This window comes from Hyaena hyaena, unplaced genomic scaffold (genome assembly GCF_003009895.1).
Source record: "Hyaena hyaena isolate Hyena2069 unplaced genomic scaffold, ASM300989v1 scaffold_91, whole genome shotgun sequence".
In the NCBI taxonomy this organism is placed as follows: Eukaryota; Metazoa; Chordata; class Mammalia; order Carnivora; family Hyaenidae; genus Hyaena; species Hyaena hyaena.
Window position 1 is genome coordinate 1599711 of NW_024080725.1, and position 21835 is coordinate 1621545.

General features: G+C 53.5%; 2 protein-coding genes across 2 annotated transcripts; one reads left to right on the forward strand and one right to left on the reverse strand.

Annotated features, from left to right (window-relative positions):
- Window positions 1–770: 770 nt before the first annotated feature.
- LOC120233555 (heat shock factor-binding protein 1-like) lies at window positions 771–1001 on the forward strand. The gene has a single exon (XM_039234875.1). It carries the CDS (start codon window positions 771–773, stop codon window positions 999–1001), a length of 231 nt encoding a protein of 76 aa, XP_039090806.1.
- Window positions 1002–19163: 18162 nt separating this feature from the next.
- On the reverse strand, window positions 19164–21420 carry TMEM185B (transmembrane protein 185B). Its single transcript, XM_039234868.1, has one exon. It carries the CDS (start codon window positions 20929–20931, stop codon window positions 19879–19881), a length of 1053 nt encoding a protein of 350 aa, XP_039090799.1. The 5' UTR covers window positions 20932–21420; the 3' UTR covers window positions 19164–19878.
- Between the last annotated feature and the right edge of the window lie 415 nt (window positions 21421–21835).

A 21835-nucleotide genomic window follows, 5' to 3' on the forward strand; every position in this document is an offset into this window, starting at 1 on the left:
CCTACCTCCAACCCAGATCTCTGTCAGGACCCTCCTGGCTGCATGTGGATGTTACATGGGCACCTCAGACTCAAGCCAAATTTAAAGTCCTTCTCCTAAAGTTCCCCACCCCCACACATGCCCAGACTTCTGCTTCTCAGTGATTCCTGGTCTCAGTGAGTTGTTGACTGGCCCTTGATTCCTGTCTCTGTGTCCCCATGTTCCATCAGTCCTTGAGTCCTGCTCGGTCTGTCTCTGAAATGCCTCCTCATTTTTGCAGCCGCACCCCTTGACCAAGTCAGCATCTGGCTTGACTTGCATCAGGCAGTTGCCTTCATCAGGTGACTCCATTTTCCGGCTGTAGCTGGAAACAAGCTCATGCTCCTCCTTCTGCACGAAACCGGAAGGACCTCCAGTTGCCCGGGACAAGGAATTCAAACTCCTCTGCTGGCTTCCACAGCATGGCCGCTAGTGGCGCTGCCAGCTTCCACTCCTTTGCATGGCCTGCCCTCGCTCTTGACCGGCCTTCCCTCCATCTGCTGGGAACTCCGTGGTCCCAGGCCCCGTTCCTCGAGGCTTCTCGTCGAGGGCTCAGGTCGCACATCAGTTCCTCCAGATGTCCCCCTTTGCGCCCAGCATCAGCCCATCTCCACTCTCCGCACCTGTGAGTTACTTAACTGCCCTCCTGATAATAGAAGCTCACCCCTTGCTGCATCGGGGGCACCTAGCACGCTTCCTGGCGTGCAGTTGGTGCTTAAATAGTTGTTGAATGAAAGCTGGGAACCGGGGACATGACTGACACTGACCCCAAGACCTTGCAAGATCTCCCCTCAATGGTGCAGACACTCCTGCAACAGATGCTCCGCACGTTTCAGACCACGTCCCACCTGATCATTGGAAGAATTGGTGACACGAGTAGGCACACGGACAACCTGGAGAACAGCGTTGCAGACCTCGCGACACAGGCTGGGGCGGAAGGACTGGAAGGTGACAACAAAATACCTACCACGCCAAAGAGCTGAAGTTTGCTAACTTACCCTGGAATCCGGAACACTATTTTTACAAGCCAAGAGAAGAACAAATGGCTTTAAAAAAAAATTTTTTTTTAAACGTTTTATTTATTTCTAGGAGAGAGAGACAGCGTGAGCAGGGGAGGGTCAGAGAGAGAGGGAGTCACAGACTGAAACAGGCTCCAGGCTCTGAGCTGGCAGTCAGCACAGAGCCCGACGCGGGGCCCGAACCCACGAACCGCGAGATCATGACCTAAGCGAAAGTCGGACGCTTAACCGACTAAGCCACCCAGGCGCCCCTAAAAAAAAAATTTTTTTTAATGGTCCTTTTGAGAGAGAGTGAGCGAGAGGGAGATGGAGAATCCAGAGTGGGCTCTGTGCTGATGGCGGTGAGCCCAATACAGGGCTGGAACTCACAGACTGAGATCATGACCTGAGCTGAAACAGAGTTGGATGCTTAGCCGACTGAACCCCCCATGTGCTCCCCAAATGACTTTTTGAAGCAACCACTATCTAGAGACAGCTTTTCTATTATAACGTGTGCATTCTTCCTGCCATATACTCCACGAGCTTATAGAGTGATTTCCCTCCTGGTTTCTTGAACATGGTCACTTCACATCTGGGACCTTGGTCAGTTGTGCTGTTAAATATTAAACACTAACACTTCAGCAGTTCTTGCATAAAACTGTCACAATTTTTATTGTAAAAAAAATTGTTGAATGAATGCTAAACCCATTAAGCACCTACTCTGTTCCACGGACCCCACTCGATCCTTAATTCAGGTTTCGCCATTTACTCCTTACCACGACTTCTGTGGTCTTAACGAAGAACCAGGAAGTGTGGCTGCCGGTGGGTGTTAGACCAGGATTTGAGCCACATCTGGATGACGCTCAGCCTGGATTCAGCACATCCCAAGCCTCAGGCCTTCACATACAGGTCACCAATCGTCCCGGCATGCCTGGGACTGAGGGGGTGCTGGGACGTGGGACTTGCAGTGCTAAAACCAGGGACGTCCCAGGCGCACCCGGACAACCTATCGCTCACCTCACTGTGTTAACAGACTGCAGTGTCGCCACATCTGTGTGTTACTTAGAACTTCCTGTGTCATCATTTTTACCCACTCGCTTTCCCATGGGCTTATCCTAAAAGGCAAATCACAGTTGTGATGGGCTGGTTACAGTGTTGCTGACGTGCGGTAAGAGGAAAGCAGTTGGTCTGTTTATCCATAAAGTTATCTCAAGAGCTCCGGGGTGAGCCTGGCCTGTGCTGTGAAACCCTGTCCAACCTTGCGCTTCCCCAGACCCACAATCTGTCCTTCCAGCCTCTGGGCTCTCTCTGGGAAGCCCCGGGCCTGCCTGCCTGGATCTCGGTCCAGCAGGATCCGTGCTCACTAGGGTGTGGGGGTTACCTCCTTCAGTACACAGGGTTCCCCCGAGGGCCGTCTCCCTAAGATACTGGTGAACGAGCCTCCTATTACTGACATCCGGGGGTGTGTGTGTGTGTGTCGCGGGGGTTGGTGAGCAGTGCGTCTAGGCCATAGCTGGTACACTTGTCCCGGTCATGATATGGACCCAGGTGTGCCCGCTTATCTCCAGCGGAGCCAGAACATAGACCCAGCTCCTTAGGAAGACCTGGTTGATTTGGGCTAGTCTTGGGACCCTCTGCTCCCTTAGCAAGCAGAGTGCTGAGGGCTGCGTCCTGAGCCCTTTGACCTCTGCCTTGACGCTGCCTGTCATTCTAGAGCTGCCCGCATCTAGGTGGCTCTCCCCACCAGTTCCACAGGGGGGCGCTGTAGCACCACAGTCAAGAAATAGAACACCTGCAATAGCCTGTCAGCCTGGGTCTCTTCCAACTTTGTATTCATCAATTCATTCAACAGTTATTGACTGAGCATCTACTATGTGCTAGGCTCCCTCTTAGATATTCGGTGCACGGCAATGAGCGTCCACCACAACAGTTCTGCCTGCATGGAGATTCCGTGCCAGCAGTGCTCTCCCAGGCCATGCTGCTGACCCAATGAGGCTGATCGTCCTGCCTCCAGATTTTCTGGAGCCGCCTACATGGCTCTGCTTAGAGCTTTGGAGCTCCCTTCTCCCTTACCCCAGATTAAGATATCACAAGAAAATTACAAACCAACATCCCTTATAGATATAGATGCAAAAATCCTCATCAAAATACCAATAAACTGAATCCAGCAGCATAGTAAATGGTTGTACACCATGACCAAGGTGGGGTTATACCAGGAGGACAAGGTGGTTCAACACAAAAATACCAATGTAATACAACACGCTAATAGGATGAAAGGGGAAGAATGATCATCTCCATTAACACAGAAACGTGTTTGACAAAATCTTACACGCTTGCATGAGAAAAACAGAAAACTAGAAGTTCAAGGGAAGTGGCTCAGTGTGATAAAGACCATATAGGAAATAACCACGGCTAACACCAAACTCAATGATAAAGTGCTGAAAGATCTCCCGAAATCAGGAACAAGGCAAGTGCCCAGTTCACGACTGCTATTCAACATGTACTGAAAGTCCTAGGCAGAAAATCAGATAAGAAAAGGAAGTGAAAGGCATCTAAATCGAATTGGAAGAAACAAAACTGTATATGCAGATGACATAACCCCATGTATAGAAAATCCCAACTATCTGCAAGAAAGCTACTAGAGCTAGTAAATATTCAGTCAAGTTTCAGGGTACAGGATCCACACACAAAAATGCACTGTGGTTCTTTACACTTGTAAAAGCAATAAGAAAAAAGATATTAACAAGACAGTTCTGTTTACAATAGCATCTAAGAGAATAAAATAACTAGGGCTAAATTTAACCAAAAATAAGAACTTCTACGCTGAAAACTAAAAACAAAACAAATGTTGAAAGATAAAGCAGACCTAAATAAGTGGAAATATATGTTCATGGGTGGGGAGACAATATTGTTAAAAAGTCAAAAACATCCCAAAAGATTTACAAATTCAATGCAATCCCCAACAACTTTCCAGCAGCCTTTTGTGCAGAAATGGAAAAGCCTATGAAATTCATAAGGAATTTCAAGGGATCCTGAGTAGCCAAAACAGTCTTGAAGAAGGACAAAGCCATAAGATTCACATTTACTGGTTTGAAATTTTACTACAGGGAGCCTGGGTGCCTCATTTGGTTAAGTGTCCTGCTCTTGATTTTGACTCAGGTCATGATCTCACGATTTGTGAATTTGAGCCCTGCTGTGAGCACGTGGAGCCTGCTTAGGATCCTCTCTCCCTCTCTCTCTGCCCCTCCACCAAGTTCTCTCTCTCTCTCAAAATAAATAAATAAATAAATAAATAAATAAATAAATAAATAAAACTTACTACAAGCCTACAGTAATCAAATAGTGTGGTAGTGGCCTAAGGCTAGACATACAGACCATTCAATAGGGAAGGGATAGTTTCTTTTATAAATATTTTATTATAATAAATATCTTATTTATTTCTGAGAGAGAGACAGCATGAGCAGGGGGGGGGTCAGAGAGAGAGATACAGAATCTGAAACAGGCTCCAGGCTCTGAGCTAGCTGTCAGCACAGAGCCTGAAGCGGGACTCGAACCCACAAACCATGAGATCATGACCTGAGCCGAAGTTGGAAGCTTAACCGACTGAGCCACTCAGGCGCCCCAGGGATAGTCTCTTAAGTGATGCTGGGACAACTGAATTTCCACTTGCAAAAGAATGACATTGGATCTCTGCCTCAGTGTCCACAAAAATGAACTCAAGTGGATCAGTGACCTAAATATACAAACTAAACCATACAATTCCCAAGAGAAAACTCAGGTATATATTTTCATGACCTTGGATTTTGCAGTGGGGTTTTAGATATAACTCCAAAAGCATGAGAAACAAAAGGAAAATGGATAAATTCACCTTCATCAAAATTAAAAAACTTCTGTGCCTCAAAGGATGTTATCAACAGAGTGAAGACAGTCCAGAGAATGGGAGAAAATATTTGCAAATCACATACTTGATAGGGAGTTAATACCCAGAATGTATGAAGAGAGAAAATTCAGCAATAACAGGATGAATAACCCAATTAGAAGACGGGCAAAGGACCCGGATAGACATTTCTCCAAAGAAAATATACAAATGTCCAATAAGCACATGAACAGTTGCTGAATATACTTATCGTTAGGGAAGCAATCAAAACCGCAATGAGATGCCATCTACTGGCATGGCTATCATAAAAAAAGAACTAAGTGTTGACAAGGATGTGGAGAAATTGGAAGCCTGATACATTGCTCGTGGGAATGTAAAACGGTGCAGACACTGTGGGAAATAGTTTGGCACTGCCTCAGAAAGCTGAAGAGAATTATCGTATGATCTAGCAATCTCCCTTCCAGGTATGTACTCAAAAAAATTGAAAACAAGGCCTTGAAGAGATCCCTGTGTGTTGCCGTTTGTTGCAGCCTTATTCACAATAGGTAAAAGGAGGGCACAACTCAAACGCCCATCAGCGGACGTGGATAAACAAAATGTGGTCTATCCACATGATGGACCAAAAAAAGAGTGAAATTCTTATAGAAGCTACAACGTGGATGAACCCTGAAAACAAGCTAGATGAAAGAAGCAGACCCAAAAGGATGAATACGCTATGATTCCACTTACCTGAAATATCTAGAATTGGCGAACTCATAGAGACAGGGTTCCTGGGGAGTTGGGGAGAGAAGGGAATGGGGAGTTCTTGCTTGATGGCTACAGAGTATGTGTCTGGGATGATGGAAAGGTTTTGGAAATGGATAGAATGGACAGTTGCACAACTGTGTGAGTACAATGAATGCCACAGAATTGTATACTTAAAAATGGCAAAAGTGGCAAACCTTCTTGTATATATTTATAGATGCGATTAAACAAAGAAAGAATTCAGGCCAATGATGTGGGAAGAGAAAGCTGCTGGAAACCTTCTGGGAAAGGGTTTCCTCATTCTCAGCAGAGAGCCAATGGATGTGATGCTCTCTCTCATGTCGCTGGGCCCTGCCGTGGCCATCTTACTCACTGGGCTGAGGCTGAAGTCACTATGGAAGCAGATGGAAAGACATAGGTCCTGGATGGGGTCATTAAGTGATTGAACCAATGAGCTATGGAGTCCTCTCTTGGGATTCAAAATTATGTAAGATAACTTTCTTCTTGTTGGAAAAAGGAAACACAAACACTCGATCTCTTGAGCTTACAATAGGGAATTTTCTGGGGTGCCTGGGTGGCTCAGTCAGTTCAATGTCTGACTCTTGATTTTGGCTCAGGGCGTGATCTCACGGTTCACGATATTGAGCCCTACATCATCAGGCTCCGTGCTGACAGCGTGGAGCCTGCCTGAGATCTCTCTCTGCCCCTCCTCTGCTTGTGCATGCTCTCTCTCAAAATAAATAGACTTTAAAAAGTAAAAAAATAAAAATAAAACAGGGAATTTTCCAAAATACCTGCAAGATGAGAGACTGTGATATTCAGACAAGTTGGGGTAATGGCTTTGCCCCACCAGAAAGATTAAGAAGATGGATGAAAACACATCACCTTTCAGGTAGCTTCAGCCAAAACAGCCCGCACAATCTACCAAACCGAAGAACTGTAGAGAACCGTAGAAGATGCTTTGGACGGCAGTTTTCCCCTTTGGGGAAGTAGAAGGAGCCACAGGATGGAGAGGAAGTGTAAGCCAACTCAGGACCCAGGAGGGTGAGGAGGTGGGAACTTGGGAGTATTCCTCGGGGGACCTGGAAGAGGAAGCAAAGGCAGTTTTAGAGAAATGAGTTTAGGCAGCTGGGTCCAGTACTTACCAGCAAATTGAAAAAGAGGAAAGGAATGCACACAAAATTAACTGAAGACGATAAAATAACGGATCACTTCAAGATTGCATGAAAAACCTCCAAACTGAGAAAACTGCGCTGAAGTCAGGAAGATCACAGAAAGGGACAGGCAGAAACTCCTCAAGTCCTTCCTGAACTCCCTGAGAAAACTGAAAGGAATTTGCACACAGATCCCGTCTTTTAAATCAGCAGCGCCTGCGCTCCCTGAGCCACTGACCCACCAGCCACAGCCACGGCCACGGGGGTAGTTGCAAATCACAAGCGTGAATGGTAAGTGTGGGGAGTCTTTCAAAGGGGAGCTCTGGGTCACGGGGTTGGGGGACAGAGGGGGACTTCCATCTCAGGACCGAAGCGTACAGTGGGGGTTGATGCAGTCTCGTACCTTCCTGCCTGGCATATCATGGTCATTACCGGGGCCCTGGGCACCGGGACAAGGCCGGAGTGGGAGGAGTGGCGCCAGGCTGCATCCCCACATAGAACTTGCCAGTGATGGGAAGTCAGCCCAGCCCCCACTTCCCCCTGGTCACCCGGCCAGCAGAGCCGTGTGCTCACCTGCTGTACTTCCTGCTGGGTCTCATTTGTCAGGGCAGGCTGGCCTCTCCTTCCCCTTCAAGGTGCTGGCCATCACTTTCTCACGTTCTTCCAGTGCCCTTGACCCGAGCCCAGCTGGCATATAAAAACACGGTACAATGGGGACGCCAGGGTGGCTCAGTGGGTTAAGCATCTGACTCTTGATTTCAGCTCAGGTCATGATCTCATGGTTTGTGAGATGGAAATTGTGTCTCTGTGTTGGGCTCCGTGTTGACAGCGTGGAGCCCGCTTGGGATCCTCTCTCTCCCTCGCTCTCTGCCTCTTCCTCACATGCATGAACATGTGTGTGCACTCTCTCTCTCTCAAAAATAAACTTAAAAAAAAAAAAAAAACCACCCACGGTAAGGTGGACCCTGAGCCAGAAGAGGTGCAATGGGTCCCCTTGAGGTGGCGTGGGGGTGGGGAGGACTGCTGGGCGGGTCCAGGTGCCACGCTCCTGCCCTGAGCCTGGCACATCACAGCGTTCTGTGGCTCCCAGCCTCTCCACGAGGCGGGGATGAGAGGGCCCCAAAGGTGAAGGTGCTGGGCAGGCTGCCTGAGCCCTGTGTCCTGGGGACAGAGAGGGAGCTGGTGGGGTGGGGGAGCGGAGGGCGGCCACAATCCCCAGCTGAGGAGCCTGGGGCCACCCTGGGCCTGGAGTGTCCAGAGGTCTCACAGTGGCCCCCAGGAGGACAGGTATTCAGGAAGAGAGGACTGCCACCATCAGACTGGCTCACGGCTCCAGCAGACATAGGCTGTAGTCAGAGGCCCATCCAGCCTCAGCGCCACCTGCACCTCCCTCTGGCAGAAAGGCTGTGCGTGCCTGCATCAGGCGCTGCTGGATCCAGGGAATGGAAGGTCCAGCTGAGAGAGCACGGGGCTTGTCCAGCCGCTGGGGCCTGGATCGCAGCTCCCAGTCTCCGGTGGCGCCCCTGGGAGTGGTCGCAGCGGGCGCTGGGGCGCCGGAACCACGCCGCTGCGGCACCCTGCCGCCCTCCGACCTCAGGAACAAGGGCGCTGTGGGATCCGCTGCCCTGCCTGGCACATCACGTGGGTGGCTCCAGGCTGGCCTTTGCCCGCCTCCTCCCGGGGCCTCGGACCTGAACCTTTGCCCTCCCGTCGCCACTCCCAGTGGCGGCCGTGCCCCGGCTGCGGAGGCCGCCTCTGTGCCCAGCGGCTTGGGGTGCTTCTCGCCACCCCTGCTCCCCACCCTGCCGCCTCCCTGCTCTCTGCTCTGGCTTCTCACTTCTTACCCCCCAGACACTTCCAGGAGCTGGCGCGAATGCCCTCAGTTCCTCACCCCCGCTTATCCTTGTGTGTTTTGGGGTTTTGTTTGTTTGTTTTTGCATTACATCCCTATGCTCATAACTTATTTCTTTTATAACTGGCAGTGCGTATATTTTGATCCCCTTCCTCCATTTCACACAACCCCACCCCACCCCCACCTGTTCTCTGCACCTGTGACTTTGGGTTTTGTTTTTAGATTCCGCATATAAGGAGCCCACACGCTATTTGTCTTTCTCTGCTTGACTGACTTCACTCAGCATAACATCCTCAAGGTCTAGTTTATTGTCCAGCAGACAGTGTGCGGGCGGGGGGGAGGGGCTCGGGGATCCAGGCCTGAGTAGCTGTGGTCCTGCGCGGTAGGGAGTCACGTGTAGAAACCGCTGGGGACCCCGCTAATCCAGCAGGGTACGTGGGGAGGGGCGTCAAGGAAAGCTTGTTGGAGGAGGAGGGGCCAAAGCTAAGACTCGAAGGCAGAGGGGGTTTTAGCTGCACACCTTCACGGGGACCCAAAGCAGACCGTGCTGGGGTGAGGGCTGCACTCGGGCCTGGACTTCGAAGGAGCGGCCTCGCGGCCAGATTCTGGGAGCTCCAGCACTAGTGAAAGTAGCATCGTTAGGGGGGGATACCATAGAGGCAGAGCTCTGAGGCCGCCTCCGCCATCTGTCTGGCCCGCTGAACTCGGTGGTGAGGGCGCCACACCGCCCCCTGCTGGCGGGGCGTCTCTGAGCTTCCACAGACAAACTCGAATCTACGACTGGACCACCATCCTGCGCCCTGTGCATAGAGTCATGCCTCTCCCCTCCACTAGCCTGATAATTAAGCCTGAACTTCCCCCGGGGAGGATTTGAGGAGAGACTTCTGACCCAAAATAGTTCGGCCCGGAGAGCAACCTGGGCCCCCCCTCACGGAAAGGTTCCTCAGGTGAAGGTGACCCACCTGCAGGGACCCTCAGGCCGAGTGTGACCCCTCAGAGAAGGGGACCCGTGGGGTTTGAGGCCCGCTGTGGCTTCCTCTCAGGGCGCTGTGAGCGGGTGCCTCACCTCACCCCGGGCCCCAATGCCAAGGGGAGAGACCCTGAGCGGGAAGAGGCTCCCCAGAAGGGTACGGAGGGAGGCTCCTCTAGCTGAGAAAGTCCCCACATGGGAGACATCCCGCTGCTAACCATTTAGGCTCACTCATCCTGCAGAGATGAGGCCACCTACGGTGACCCTTCTCATTAGGGCTGAATCGTGTCCCCCCCCCCCCAAAAGAGCTCTTCGAGTCCTAACCCCCTGTACCTGGGGTTGTAACCTTATTTGGAAATGGGGTCTTTGCAGCTGTAAGTTAAGGTGAGGTCCTGCTGGATTTGGGGGGCCCTAAGCCAGTGACTGGGGTCCTTACAAAGGAAAGCAGAGGCAGATCCAGACAGAGAGATGCAGACACACACGGAAGAAAGCATGTGATGATGGACGCAGAGACGTGCCTGAAAGGCAAAGGATGCCAAGGATTGCTTGATGCCACCAGATGGTAAGGAGAGCACCGAAGATCGAGTCTTCCCTGTGGCCTTGGGAGGGAGCCTGGCCATACAGCCACCTTGCCTTTGGATTTCTCACCTCCAGAGCCGTTAGAAGATAAACATCGCAAGTCACCCAGTTGGGGATACCTTGTTATGGCTGCCATCAAAGACTAACACACTTACATCCAGAGCGAGCTGTGTATGGCTGTGCCTCAATCCCTTGACCTGACAACCAGGCTCGGGGTGTGTCTGTTGGTGAATCACGTGAGGAGGCCCTGAACCTGGACTTCACTTCCCTCTCTCGAGAACTGTCGATCACCTATGGGGCTCTGGACACAGTGGGGTATAGACATGAACAGAGGCACGGCCCAGGTGACACTCCAGTCTGGGGAAGGAGTGTGGGAAAGGCTGAAGGGTTCATGGCCTAGGCCACAGCCCACCATGTGGGGTTCCCGTGAGCAGTGCAGGGGTGCTGTGACCCAGGGGGTCATGGACTGCCAGAGAGGCTGCGGGCCGCAGGCCAGTGAACTGGGGGTGAGGGGCAGGGCAGGGCTGATAGGAAACTTGCCAGGCTTTCCAGCCCCACTTGGGGGCCCCCAGAGTTGGGCTGGCTCCCTGTGTCTCAGGCCATCGGCTCTCACAGCGGTGACCTCCTTGGTGGCCTTACAAAGTTGACCCCAAAGGCTCAGAGAGCTCAGTGGCCCTCATGGGGGATTTAAACCCAGGTCTCCGGCCCGTACCAGGGCCCTTTCCCCCAGGAGACCGTGTTCTGTGTCTGGCTCCGGGATGGCAGGGTGAGTGCTAAGAGCCACACCCGTGTGATTTCCAGGTGCCAGAGAGAGTGGAGGCAAACGCGGCAGTGTGTGTTGCTGAAGCCACCCCTGAACTCTTTCTGACATTTGGAAAGCACCGATAACCATCGCGGCCACTGCCTCCCGAGCCTGAACAGACCCTGCTCTGGGGACGCACACAGTGTCTTTTGGGGTGGGGCTGACATCATCATGGCCTATAGGATCTAGGGCTACTCAGAGGAGGTGCTTGGGGTCCAGGATGTGATGGGGCCCTCTCTCTCCTACTCACCATGGGCTGTACTGGGGGGGGGGGACGGCTGGCTGTCCCAGCTACAGTGTAGGTGACTCAGGGGTCTTCCTGCCGGAGGAAGGGGCAGAAGGGGAGGCCGAGACAGGGACCCAGAGCTCTGGGGGTCTGGGAAGGGGCTGCTGCCCCCCTCTACCCTCCACGCGGTCGTCCCTGCCAGAAGCCCCCTTCGCTTCCCACGCCAGGGAGTTTCTGAATTGTCCCCCCCACCTCACCGCTTGGGTCACATCTCAAACTCAGCATGCCCTACACCCCTGTTCTCAACAGATCGTTCTAAAAAATGCCTCTCATACCTTTCCCTCCCCCCGTTACTCATTGTCCCTGGAACAAGTGTACTTTGTCAAAATTCAGAATTGCCCCCTTCTCTGAAAGGTAACAGTTAAACATGCCCATCATAGCAAAATGATTAAATGTGGAAAAAGTAGAAAGAAGGACAAGTACCACTTGGGTTTATTCCTTTCAGTCTTTTTTCTATGAATTAAAAAAATTTTTTTATGTTTTATTTTATTTTTGAGAGAGAGAGAGAGAGACAGAACGCAAGCAGGGGAGGGGCAGAGAGAGAGGGAGACACAGAATCTGAAGCAATTTCCAGGCTCCGAGCTGTCAGCACAGAGCCCGACGCAGGACTCGAACTCACAGAACCGTGAGATCATGACCTGAGCAGAGGTCGGAAGCTTAACCCACCTAGCCACTCAGGTGCTCCTTTCCTGTGAATATTTTAACATTGTTTTTATCTTGCATTTCCATCCCTGCCCTTCCCAACTCAGTATAATATTGAGCTTTCTTAGACTCTGAGAATTCTTTGTAAAATATCTTTTTAAGAGACTGCTCAAGATTCTAGCCTTTGTATGTAGGAAGTATTTAACTAATCCCTAATTCTTAGGCATTTAGATTCCTTCCAATTTTTTTCTATTATAGAATGATCTTTTAAAACAGAAATCTGCTTAAGTCCTTTAGCAGTTTCCATGGCTTTCTGGGTATTAAAATTCACCTTTCAGCTCTCAAGGTCAGTCAAGACCTGATCCCTGCTTCCCTCCCCTCCTGACTCCCTCCCGTGCCCCCTGGATCCCTCCCAAGGAACATGGACATGCGATCTCTTGAGTGCCCCTCTGCCCACCGTCACCCACAGGGTACTCTGCTGTCCCCAGGTTCCCCTCTGGGGCCCAGGAAGGCGATCCTTCACCCTCGTCAGGATGGGAATCAGGGCAGGTCTACACCCTCGTGGGGGCTGCGCCCGTCCTCACCACAGCTTCAGTCTGTGTCCAGATCCCACCCAGTGGAATGAAGGAAGAGCCTTGGGATTCCGGGAAGGCTTTCCTCCCTGATGCAGAGACACAGGGGAACTACCGCTTCTCTCGGATGACCATCGCTTCCGATGGATGTGACACATGCAGCTGTGACAGGTGACCGTGGGGGTGCAGATCACCAAGCGCTGGGGCTAAGAGTGCCACAGAAGCAAGATGGGAGGTCAGCCTTCCTGGATGACCTTCAGCAGGGCGCCCGGTTCACTGTTCATTCTGCCTCTGCATTTCTTGTGAGGTTCCTTATTGAGGGCAGCTTTCCTCCTTCCCTCCATGGCCCCAGGCCAGCCCATGCTCTGTGTCTACACAGTCGGGCCCCACTCACACTCCAGCACTGCCCCAGCCCCCTCTCCTGGGGCTGCCGTCCCCCCGACCCCCACTTCCGCCGAGGCCCTACTGGGTTCCCGGCTGCCCTTTGCCGCGCCCCCCCAGCACAGGTGTCACTCTATAAGAGTATCTCTGTCACTGGGACACTCTGAGGCCTGCGTGCCCTGGGGGGGCCTGGGAATTTCTCAAGCGCAGGGGCCATGCCTTGTGTGGGGTGAGCCCACTGCACTTGGTACACAGTAGGTACTCAGGAAATGTGAGCTGAGCGAACGTTGGGCTTGGTCCCCTGCCTTTGGGCCTTTGTGCATAGTGTGTGGCATGGACTGAATTGTGGCCCCCAACCCCCGCATTCATACATTGAAGCTCTACCTCCCCCTGTGACAGTATCTGGGGGTGGGCTAATTAGGCTCTGATGAGGTCATGAGGCTGGGGCCCCATGATGGGATTTGTGTCCTTGTAAGAAGAGACATGAGGGCACCTGGGGGCTCAGTCAGTTAAGTGTCCTACTCTCAGGTCGTGATCTCACAGTTCATGACATTGAGCCCCACATCAGGCTCTGCACTGAGAGCTTGGAACCTGCTTGGGACTCTCTGCCCCTCCTCTCTCCCTGCTCTCTAAATAAATAAATAAACATAGAAGAAGGAGGAGGAGGAGGAGGAGGGGGAAGAAGAGGCGAAGAAGGAGGGGGAGGGAGAGGGGAGGGGAGGGGAGGGGGAGGAGGAGAGACACAAGAGAGCTGCTTCCTCTCTCTCTGCCATGTGCGGACGCAGCTAGAAGGTCGCCATCCGCAAGCTGGGAGGAGGGTCCTCCCCTGAGTCTGACCTCGCTGGCACCCTGGACTTGAACTTCCAGCTTCCAGAACCATGAGAAATAAGTCTGTGTTAGTCCATCCAGTTCACGAAGGTCTGAGCTAAGACTGTGTTTTTGGCCATGGCCAATTGTTGCTCCGCGCTGCAGTGTGGGAGCGTGCTGTCCTCTTCAGGGCAGGGCCGGCACCCTCTTCCTTTCTAGGCCTCTCCCTCCCATGGACCCCGGGGGCTGGCCCAGGCCACCAGTGAAACACTGGATGGCCCCATGGCCTGCTCTGAAATGACCCCTTTTCTCCGGTTGAGGGGTCCCAAGTGGGGTGTATGGGTAGGCAGGGCCTCAGGGACATCCCAGGCCAGGCCCCATCTCCCCACTTGTGACTTCGGCCTGAAGACTCTCGGGAGGATGGTGACCCTCAGAGACAGTCCCAGGCTGGATGCCTGGCCATGTTTGGACTCTGGGGACCAGGCCTGGGCCTGGGCCAAGGTGGCCGCAGCCCTGATCTCCTCCCTCTTGGGAGTGTGTCTGATGTGGGTCACTGAGAGCACCGCAGGGTTAGGGCAGAGTCTGGCCTGGTCCTCAGGGTCAGCCAGACCAGGCTCGGGTGTCCCCTGCAGAGGGACAAGAGCCTGTCAGGGACCAAGGACAGAGTGGGAGGCTAAGTGGGGGAGGGACAGAGAAGGGCAAGCCAGGGCTTGAGTAGAGAAAGGGGCCTTAATGTTCAAATGACTAGGACAGCAAGGCCCCCCCTCCGTGCCAACCTGGGAGTTGTGTCATTAAACATGCGGCACAACCGAGGGGAGAGGGGGATGTGCATCCGGGGTGCGGCAGGGCAGCCTGGGGGGCAGGGCAGCGGCAGCCCAGGCTGGACATCAGCACTGGCCCGGGGCAACTGTCACCAACAGTGGGAGGGCCTGGACTTTGTTCCCATTGGCGGCTGGTTACCCAGGGTGCTGGGTGGTGGGGGGCTGGCTTCTCAGAAAGGTCTAGGCTGGTGGGCAAGTCTTTGAACTTCCCAGCCCACTCACCGCCCCTGGAAACCTGAAAGGGCAAGGCCAAAACACCAGGGTGGCCTCGAGGGATGGAACTCCGGCCACACGTGGCTGGTCAAGTGTCAGCTCCGGAGAGTGGCTCAGGGAGGCCAGAGGAGGAGGGTCACGGCGTGGAGAAGAGGAAGGAGGGCTGGTGTCACTCACGGATGGGTCGCGTGAGGCACTTGTCCCGGAGGGCAGGCCCGTGACAGACAGGGGAGGGGAGCCAGCAGGGGTCCGGGCAGGATGAGAGGTGTGGCGGACACATGCTGCTCATGTCCCAGGAGGGAGCTTGAGGCCCAGGTTGGCTGTGGCGGAGGCCTGAGAGAAGACACACACACACACACACACACACACACACACACACACTCGGGAGGGGAGAGGTAGGGGCTGTGGGGAGCAGAGGGCTGAGCTGCTGTGGTGGAGAAAGCCTTCGGAACCCACTTCCCCTGCCCCGCCCTTCCGCAAGCCATTTAACAAACAGGACATCCTGCGAATGCAGAGCAAAGGTGGCCTGTGTGCTCTGGGGAGTGGCCATCCTTCCCCGTTTCCTCCGGGAGGTCAGGACCGACCACCCCAGCCAACACAGCTGCCCTTGGGAAGGACTGTTGAGGGGAAATAGTGCCACCGCCACAAAATGGAGATAGGCATGTGGCCAGACTCAGGTGGCCCCCTAGGCTCCTCTTAGTTCTAGTGAAATGAAAGCCACCGCCAGGGACCAACAGCGGGCTCAGGCCCCTCGGTGTGCGTGACCCCACTGGGGTCAGTCACCCACCTAGCCCAGGGGCCTGCAGCACACAGGGAGTGTGGAGGGGCAGAGGACACAAGCCATCCCGTGATCTGTCACAGAAAGCACAGCATCTGGCATTTTGCAACCCCGCTGTGTCACACTGGTTTTGCTCTACTTCACTCAGGTTTAATTTTCTTTCCTCTCCTTCCCCCACTATAATGTAGGGCAGCTGTTCTCAAAGCGTGTGGCCACAGAACCCCTTGAACTTGAAGTTGTCCAGGACCCAAGGAGCTTTTGTTTCAGTGAATCCTATCTACGTTCACCAGGGTAGAAATTAAAGCCAAGAGCTTTAAAAAATATATTCATTCATTTAAAAACAAGAACAATAAATTCATTCATTTAAAAACAATAAACCATGTTGTTTTTTTTAAAGTGAAAAATAACCGGATTTTCTAAAACAAAAACGTTTCGTTGATGCGTAGGAGAGTGATAATTGTTTTCTCATTTTGCACACGTTTCATGTCTGGCTTAACAGAAAGCAGGCGGCTGCACTGCCGTGTCTGCTTCTGCATTCAGCCTGTCGCAGTCCATGCTCTCAGTGGAAGATAGGAGAATCAGGTCCACCCCCCCGCCCCCCGCCCCTGCCCCAGGAGGTGCAGTTGGGACAGGGAGGACTACGCTGTGGTAGTGATCTTCAAGCCATACCTTCTAGAATAGACAGCAGCACGACAAACTAGAGGGCGGAGCGACGCCTCCAAGGGTAGTTGGTAAGTGGCTTTGGATGACTCCCAGTTCCCTTCTGGGGGTGGGGACACCCAGTGGCTGCAGGCACAGTTGTGGCCTGGGATGAGGGTGGATGTCAGTCACGGGATTCACGGGATCGGTGGAGTGGACTTTTGTCATCATCATTGGTGACCCAGCATCAGAGGACCCCTCCTTTTCGGGCAAAATCCTTGACTGGGTGAGTTCTGGCCGAGAGGCCCCTCCTACCAAAGCTTGAGGTGCCAGGACCCAGGCACACCTGAGGTTTTACCCGATCACCTCCCTCCTGGCACTTTTCATCTCGAGCGCAAGGCAGAGGCGGCGGAGAATCACTTGTGGGAGTGGGGCGGCACTGGTGGCCTGTGCTATTTTGATGGCAGGGTCCTGTGGCCGACGCCGGGGCACCAGCTGCAGCATCCTCCCCAAAGGGTCCCCGTGTGTCCCCGCCGGGTTTGGGGCAGCACCTTCCGTGACCCCTGTGCACTTGCCCTAGATCCCAGGCCTCCCGTTGGCCCCGAACTACCCGGATTGTCCTGACCGGTGTCCTTCCCCGGCCAGTCCTGTCACGCGGACCACCCAGAAGCCTGGAGGGGGCGGGCTGCAAGGGTCTGCTTCTTCCATCTAGGGTGCTGCTGGGGCCCCTCAAGACTGTTGCTTCCTCGGTTCCCAGCACCTCCCACCTGGCAGGCTTCCCTGTGGTGTTTTGGCCTTTCCAAAGGGTCCTGCAGAAACCTGGGGCGGGGGGGAGGGGGTGGTGGTGGCAACAGAGCAACAGAGTACAGCAGGGTCACCAAACTGTCCTGGGCGCAGAGCGTCCGGGGCCCTGCTGTAGCTTAGGAGGGGTCTAACCACAGGGACCCCACCTCTCCTCCAATCCCTGGTCTTCCTCCCTCCAGATGCCCAAAGCTTTTATTATAAACAATTAACTTTTTAAAATGACAAGCTGTTTGTAACACAGAGGAGGAAAATGATTCACCGTCTACTACAAATTTTGTGATTTCTTTCCAATCTTTGAAACTATCTTGCGACATCCGTGCTGTCATCATTCCCTGGGTGTGTACCGGTCCCCCGCCCCCCAGTCGGGCTTGGCTTTGTGCTCTGGCCAACGGAACAAGTATGCCCAACACACACCTGTGGGCAAGGGCTGGCCCGGCCGCTTGTGCTCCTGCCATGAGAAAGAACACACCCCGGGAGTGCTCCTCCCTCACCTGGGACCCACAACAGAATAAGGGACACATTGTGCAGCAGGCCTGGATCAGACCCAGGGCCCGGCGTGGAACCGCCACACTGACTTGCAGACCCGAGCGCGGGAGGCGTCTGTGACTGCTAACCTGCCGCCTTACGGGAGGAACTACAGTTATGACACATGCTAAATACCGTGCAGAGTCCGCATCACGAGGCCATTCCTAAGTCCCCACGCACCGCTGAGGCTGTATTAACTTTCACAGACTAACTTCCCACAACTTGTCACTCCCACCATCTTGATCTAACGGTTTGAGGCCAGAACAGAGGTACCTGATAGGGAATGGCCCACCTGGGTGAGTGAGAAAGCTTGTCACTTTCAGACCCTGGCTCTCAAACACCGGGGGGAGGGGGATGGATGAGGGGGTGAGTGTGGGGAGGGACCCCTCACGGTCGGCAGGGATTGTATCGATTGTCAACAAGCCCCTAGCCTGACACCGTAGACTGGAGGGGCTGGTGATCCCACTGCTGCCCCCAAACCCGCCCCTCGATTCCTCCAGCAACCTGCTCCTCCACTACTGAAGCTTCCCAAAGTGCAAATCCACATCCTTGAAATATTATTTGAGGGTGGGAAGGGTGCTCCGGGGCTCTATGGTCCCCAAATCCAAAGATGGGCCCAAGTTCGGGGTAGAGTTTTGCACACCCTACTCTTGCTCTTCGCTGGTCCCCCCACAACGAGCACTACCTTCTGTCACTTTTTTTGATTATGTACTTTGTGCACGTGGGGAGGGAGCACGTCCGAAACATGTCTGGCTCTGAGGAGGTCCTATATAAACAGCTGAAAAAAAATGAATGAATCCTTGGTTATGAAATGTTACATCCACTGCTGCTCAGGGCTGCTTCCCACGTTCCACAGGCTGGTGGAAACTGAGAAGGGGTGTGTGTGTGAGCGGGCGAGCAAGCTTGGCGCGGTCCTAGGTGACTGAGCTGGGGTGCCCTGAGGCTGTCAAGCACCCGGGGTTCCCAGGACTGGCTTTTGCTGCTGGCCTGTCCCCTCGCTAGGTTGTTAAGACAAGTTGCTTATGCAATTCACAGGGCCAGCAGTTTAGCTCGTTTTAACCAAGTTGCTAATGGACAAAAATGGGTTCCCTCCTTTCTTTTCTCCAGTAATGATCTCACTATGCCTTTTTATTTCAACCTCCTTTTCAAAGTATTCATTTGTTCTCGGCCATAAGAACATTTTTCTCCCAGAAGCTGCTTTCTGCCTTTCTGATTCCCTGGCCTACCACTAATACCTCAGCAAATACTGCACTTATTTTATAAACAACCTCAACTCTTCTTTCCCTGCTGCTGACAGATCAGTAAGCTTGGACCTTAAAATAACACCTGAAGTTTTGGGCTGTCTTTTGTTTAAGGCTACTCTCCCACAGCATCCCAAGAAACACTTTTTAAAAAAATTGTAGCCAAGTCTTATTCTCAGGCTCTTGGCCACGAACTTAACTCGGTTGTTCCTCAAGAGGTGTCAGTGCCCGTTTGGGAACATTTCCAAGTGCTAAATAACAGTGTTACTTTATGGTCTAAGTATCACACTGTGTGAGACCTTATACCTGGACAGATTTGAGTCATCTAACACCTGAATATTAAGATCCTTGGGATTTTCAGTCCCTAAGCCTACTACTTGGGGAGATCCCACACTGGAAACATACTAACATTTTAAGCCAATTTTAAAGATAATCTGCGATACACATGTGTCTTCACACATAAACTTAAAAAAAATACTTTAACTTAATACATTGTAAGACACAGACCATTATTCAACATAATATATTACATTGCTAAAACATTCATATAAATATCACAAATGCATGGAGTCACTGCATTAGAAAAATTCAACTCTTAGGATATGAAAGGCCAGCATCAGCGAAACCCAAAGAAAAACTATTTTAACAGTAGGAACACTAAAAACAACAACTCGAAGGCTTATAAACAAGCGGTGGAGAAGAGAATTCTTTACATTTGCTACTGATTAAGTCACAACAGGTACAATATGAAATACAACTTTAGCCTAGCGGTGTATAAAAATACTTTTAAACGATACTTTTGATAGGCATAGTACCATAAAAAAAAATCCAGCTGTATAGTTACTTCCTTTGAAGACCTACTATGCAACCGATTGCTCCCAAGCTAGCTTTTAAAGCACCAGCCTGGAAAGCCAATTCTCTCATACATGTACACATCACACACGCGCGCACACACACGCACAGCCATATATTTAAAATAACCTCCTCTATCTATGGTGAATACTGATGAGTAACTGATAGGCATCAATCTCAAACAAGGCATGAGATGATACGGTGTTTAGAGCTTATTTTCAATTCCAAGGTTGGGATGCATGAACAAAGAGGCAGAAATAAGGTGGATTGTGTGTGTGTGTGTGGTTTCTGGTCCACATATAGGTGCTCTCTGGAAGAGTGCTTTAATCAGGCATATCAATACTTAACTTGGGAGGTGGGGGTACATACTTCCCGGGACTCTGGGTTACCACCACCCTGGCCTTCTTTCCAAACATTGGAGCAATTTTAGGAGCATCTGGAACCGATGTTTCTTCGGCATCTTCACTATCTTCGTGATGCAGATCATAGGAAATGTTCCCATATTCTCTTAGAAACGGGAAAATTTCAAGCAGAAACTGACAGAAATCTCTGCGAATCCCAAACCACCAATGGTTGCCCCCTTTTCGCCTAAATGTCGTGGCCATTAAAGTTATTAACGAAAGCCAAAGGGGAACAAATATGGAGATGTAAGAGAATGCATTGTGGCCGTCCAATCTGTGCACCAGCAGAACCTCAAAGGTGAGCAGGGGCACGACGATCGTTATCCAGCTGATGGCCATGGTCACATGGGTCCTTCGCTGTTCCGCGACCACATCCAAGGACCGAAGGAAGAGGAGGGACCAGACGATGTAATAGAGGACGACTAGGCAGAGGAATGACATGAGAATCCACAGGGGCACAAACACCACGAGCCACGGCCAGTGGATAATCCTGTCCAGCCTCAGGGCGATGAAGATGAACTGCAGGATGTTGACAGAGCACAGGATCTCCAGCTCTAGAGACCTATCGTGTCGGAAGCCCCAGACGCAGGCGGCCACCGACACCGGGGATACGAAGAAAAGGGGCATGAAGACCAGCAGCCAGAAGTGGGTCCCCCTCTCCACCCTGTCGCAGACCAGGACTTCGAACATGAGCAGCAGCAGGTGGATAGCCACGGCGATCAACATGGCTTTGAACTCCACGCAGGCCTCCCCCTCCGTGCGGTATCGAGGGTTGCGGGCCCAAACACCCGCGCCCACCGAGGCGCCGGCGATGACCAGGAGCTTCCACAGCCATATGGGGGCAAAGACCGCCCAGTAGCTCCACTGGATGACGCCGTCCAGGCGGAGGGGCAGCAGCACCGAGAAGAGCAGCAGGCAGGCGTAGATGAGGAACTTACTCGGGTTGAAGTCCTGGAACAGGCCCCTGGGGTTCATGGCGAAGCCGCAGCCAGCGCACCTGGCCTGCTGCTCAGCCCGGCTGGGCGGGCGCCGCGTCTCCGCCGCTTCCCGGGCCCGCCCCCTCCCCGCCCGGCCCGCGGCGGCTCCGGCTGGCCAGCGGCCGCTCTAGGCGGACGGCGGCCGGGGACGCCCCGGGAGGAGGTTCGGGCCCCCGGCGCCAAGGGGCCGGAACACGTGCGCGCGCGGTCACGTGGCCCGGCCGGAAGCGCGACGGGGCCGAGCGTGCGCCTGCGCGCCCACGCTCTCTCGGCTACCCTCGGCCGCTGGCGGCGCGGCGTCCAGGAGTGGGGCGCTGCCCCCGCCCCGCCGCCCGCCCTCACTCCGTACCCATCCGGAAGGCAGCTACTGCGTGTGGCTCCGGGAGGGACGGGACCTGGCGCGTCGCTGACTCCCCGGCCGGCCCGTGGACAGACTTCGGGCGGACGCTTCCTGGCGGCGCCCGTGGCAGGGAGGCTGGAGTGAGCTCACATCCTCCCGGCCGGCTCGTGGGGGGAAGGGGCAGGGCGGGGCCGGGGGCGGGGCCCTCCGGGTGCCCGCCCCTCGCCGGCAACCGCCCCCGGGGCCCGGGCACCGCGGCGAGGTCCGCGTCTCATGGCGCGGATGGGCGGCGGTGCGGGCACAAGCGGAGGCCGGCGGCCTGGCGGGTGTGGGAGCTTGGGGGCGAGGTGGTGCCGGTAACCGTGCATGCCCAGGGGGGCGTGTATGTGTGGATACGTGAGCGCGCGCGCGTATGTGTGCGTGTACGGTGAGGCAGGCGGTGGGCCGGTCCCCGTGCCAGCGAGGGAACCCCGCGTGGGGTGGAGTGTGGGCTTTTGCCTGGAACAGATGACTTCCAGGACCGGACTCTGCCTGGCGGGGCAACGACACCTCTGAGACTGCC

Excerpts from the sequence above, each read along its gene's own strand:
- LOC120233555 (XM_039234875.1), top strand. The coding sequence starts at position 771 with ATGACTGACACTGACCCCAAGACCTTGCAAGATCTCCCCTCAATGGTG.
- TMEM185B (XM_039234868.1), bottom strand. The coding sequence starts at position 20,931 with ATGAACCCCAGGGGCCTGTTCCAGGACTTCAACCCGAGTAAGTTCCTC.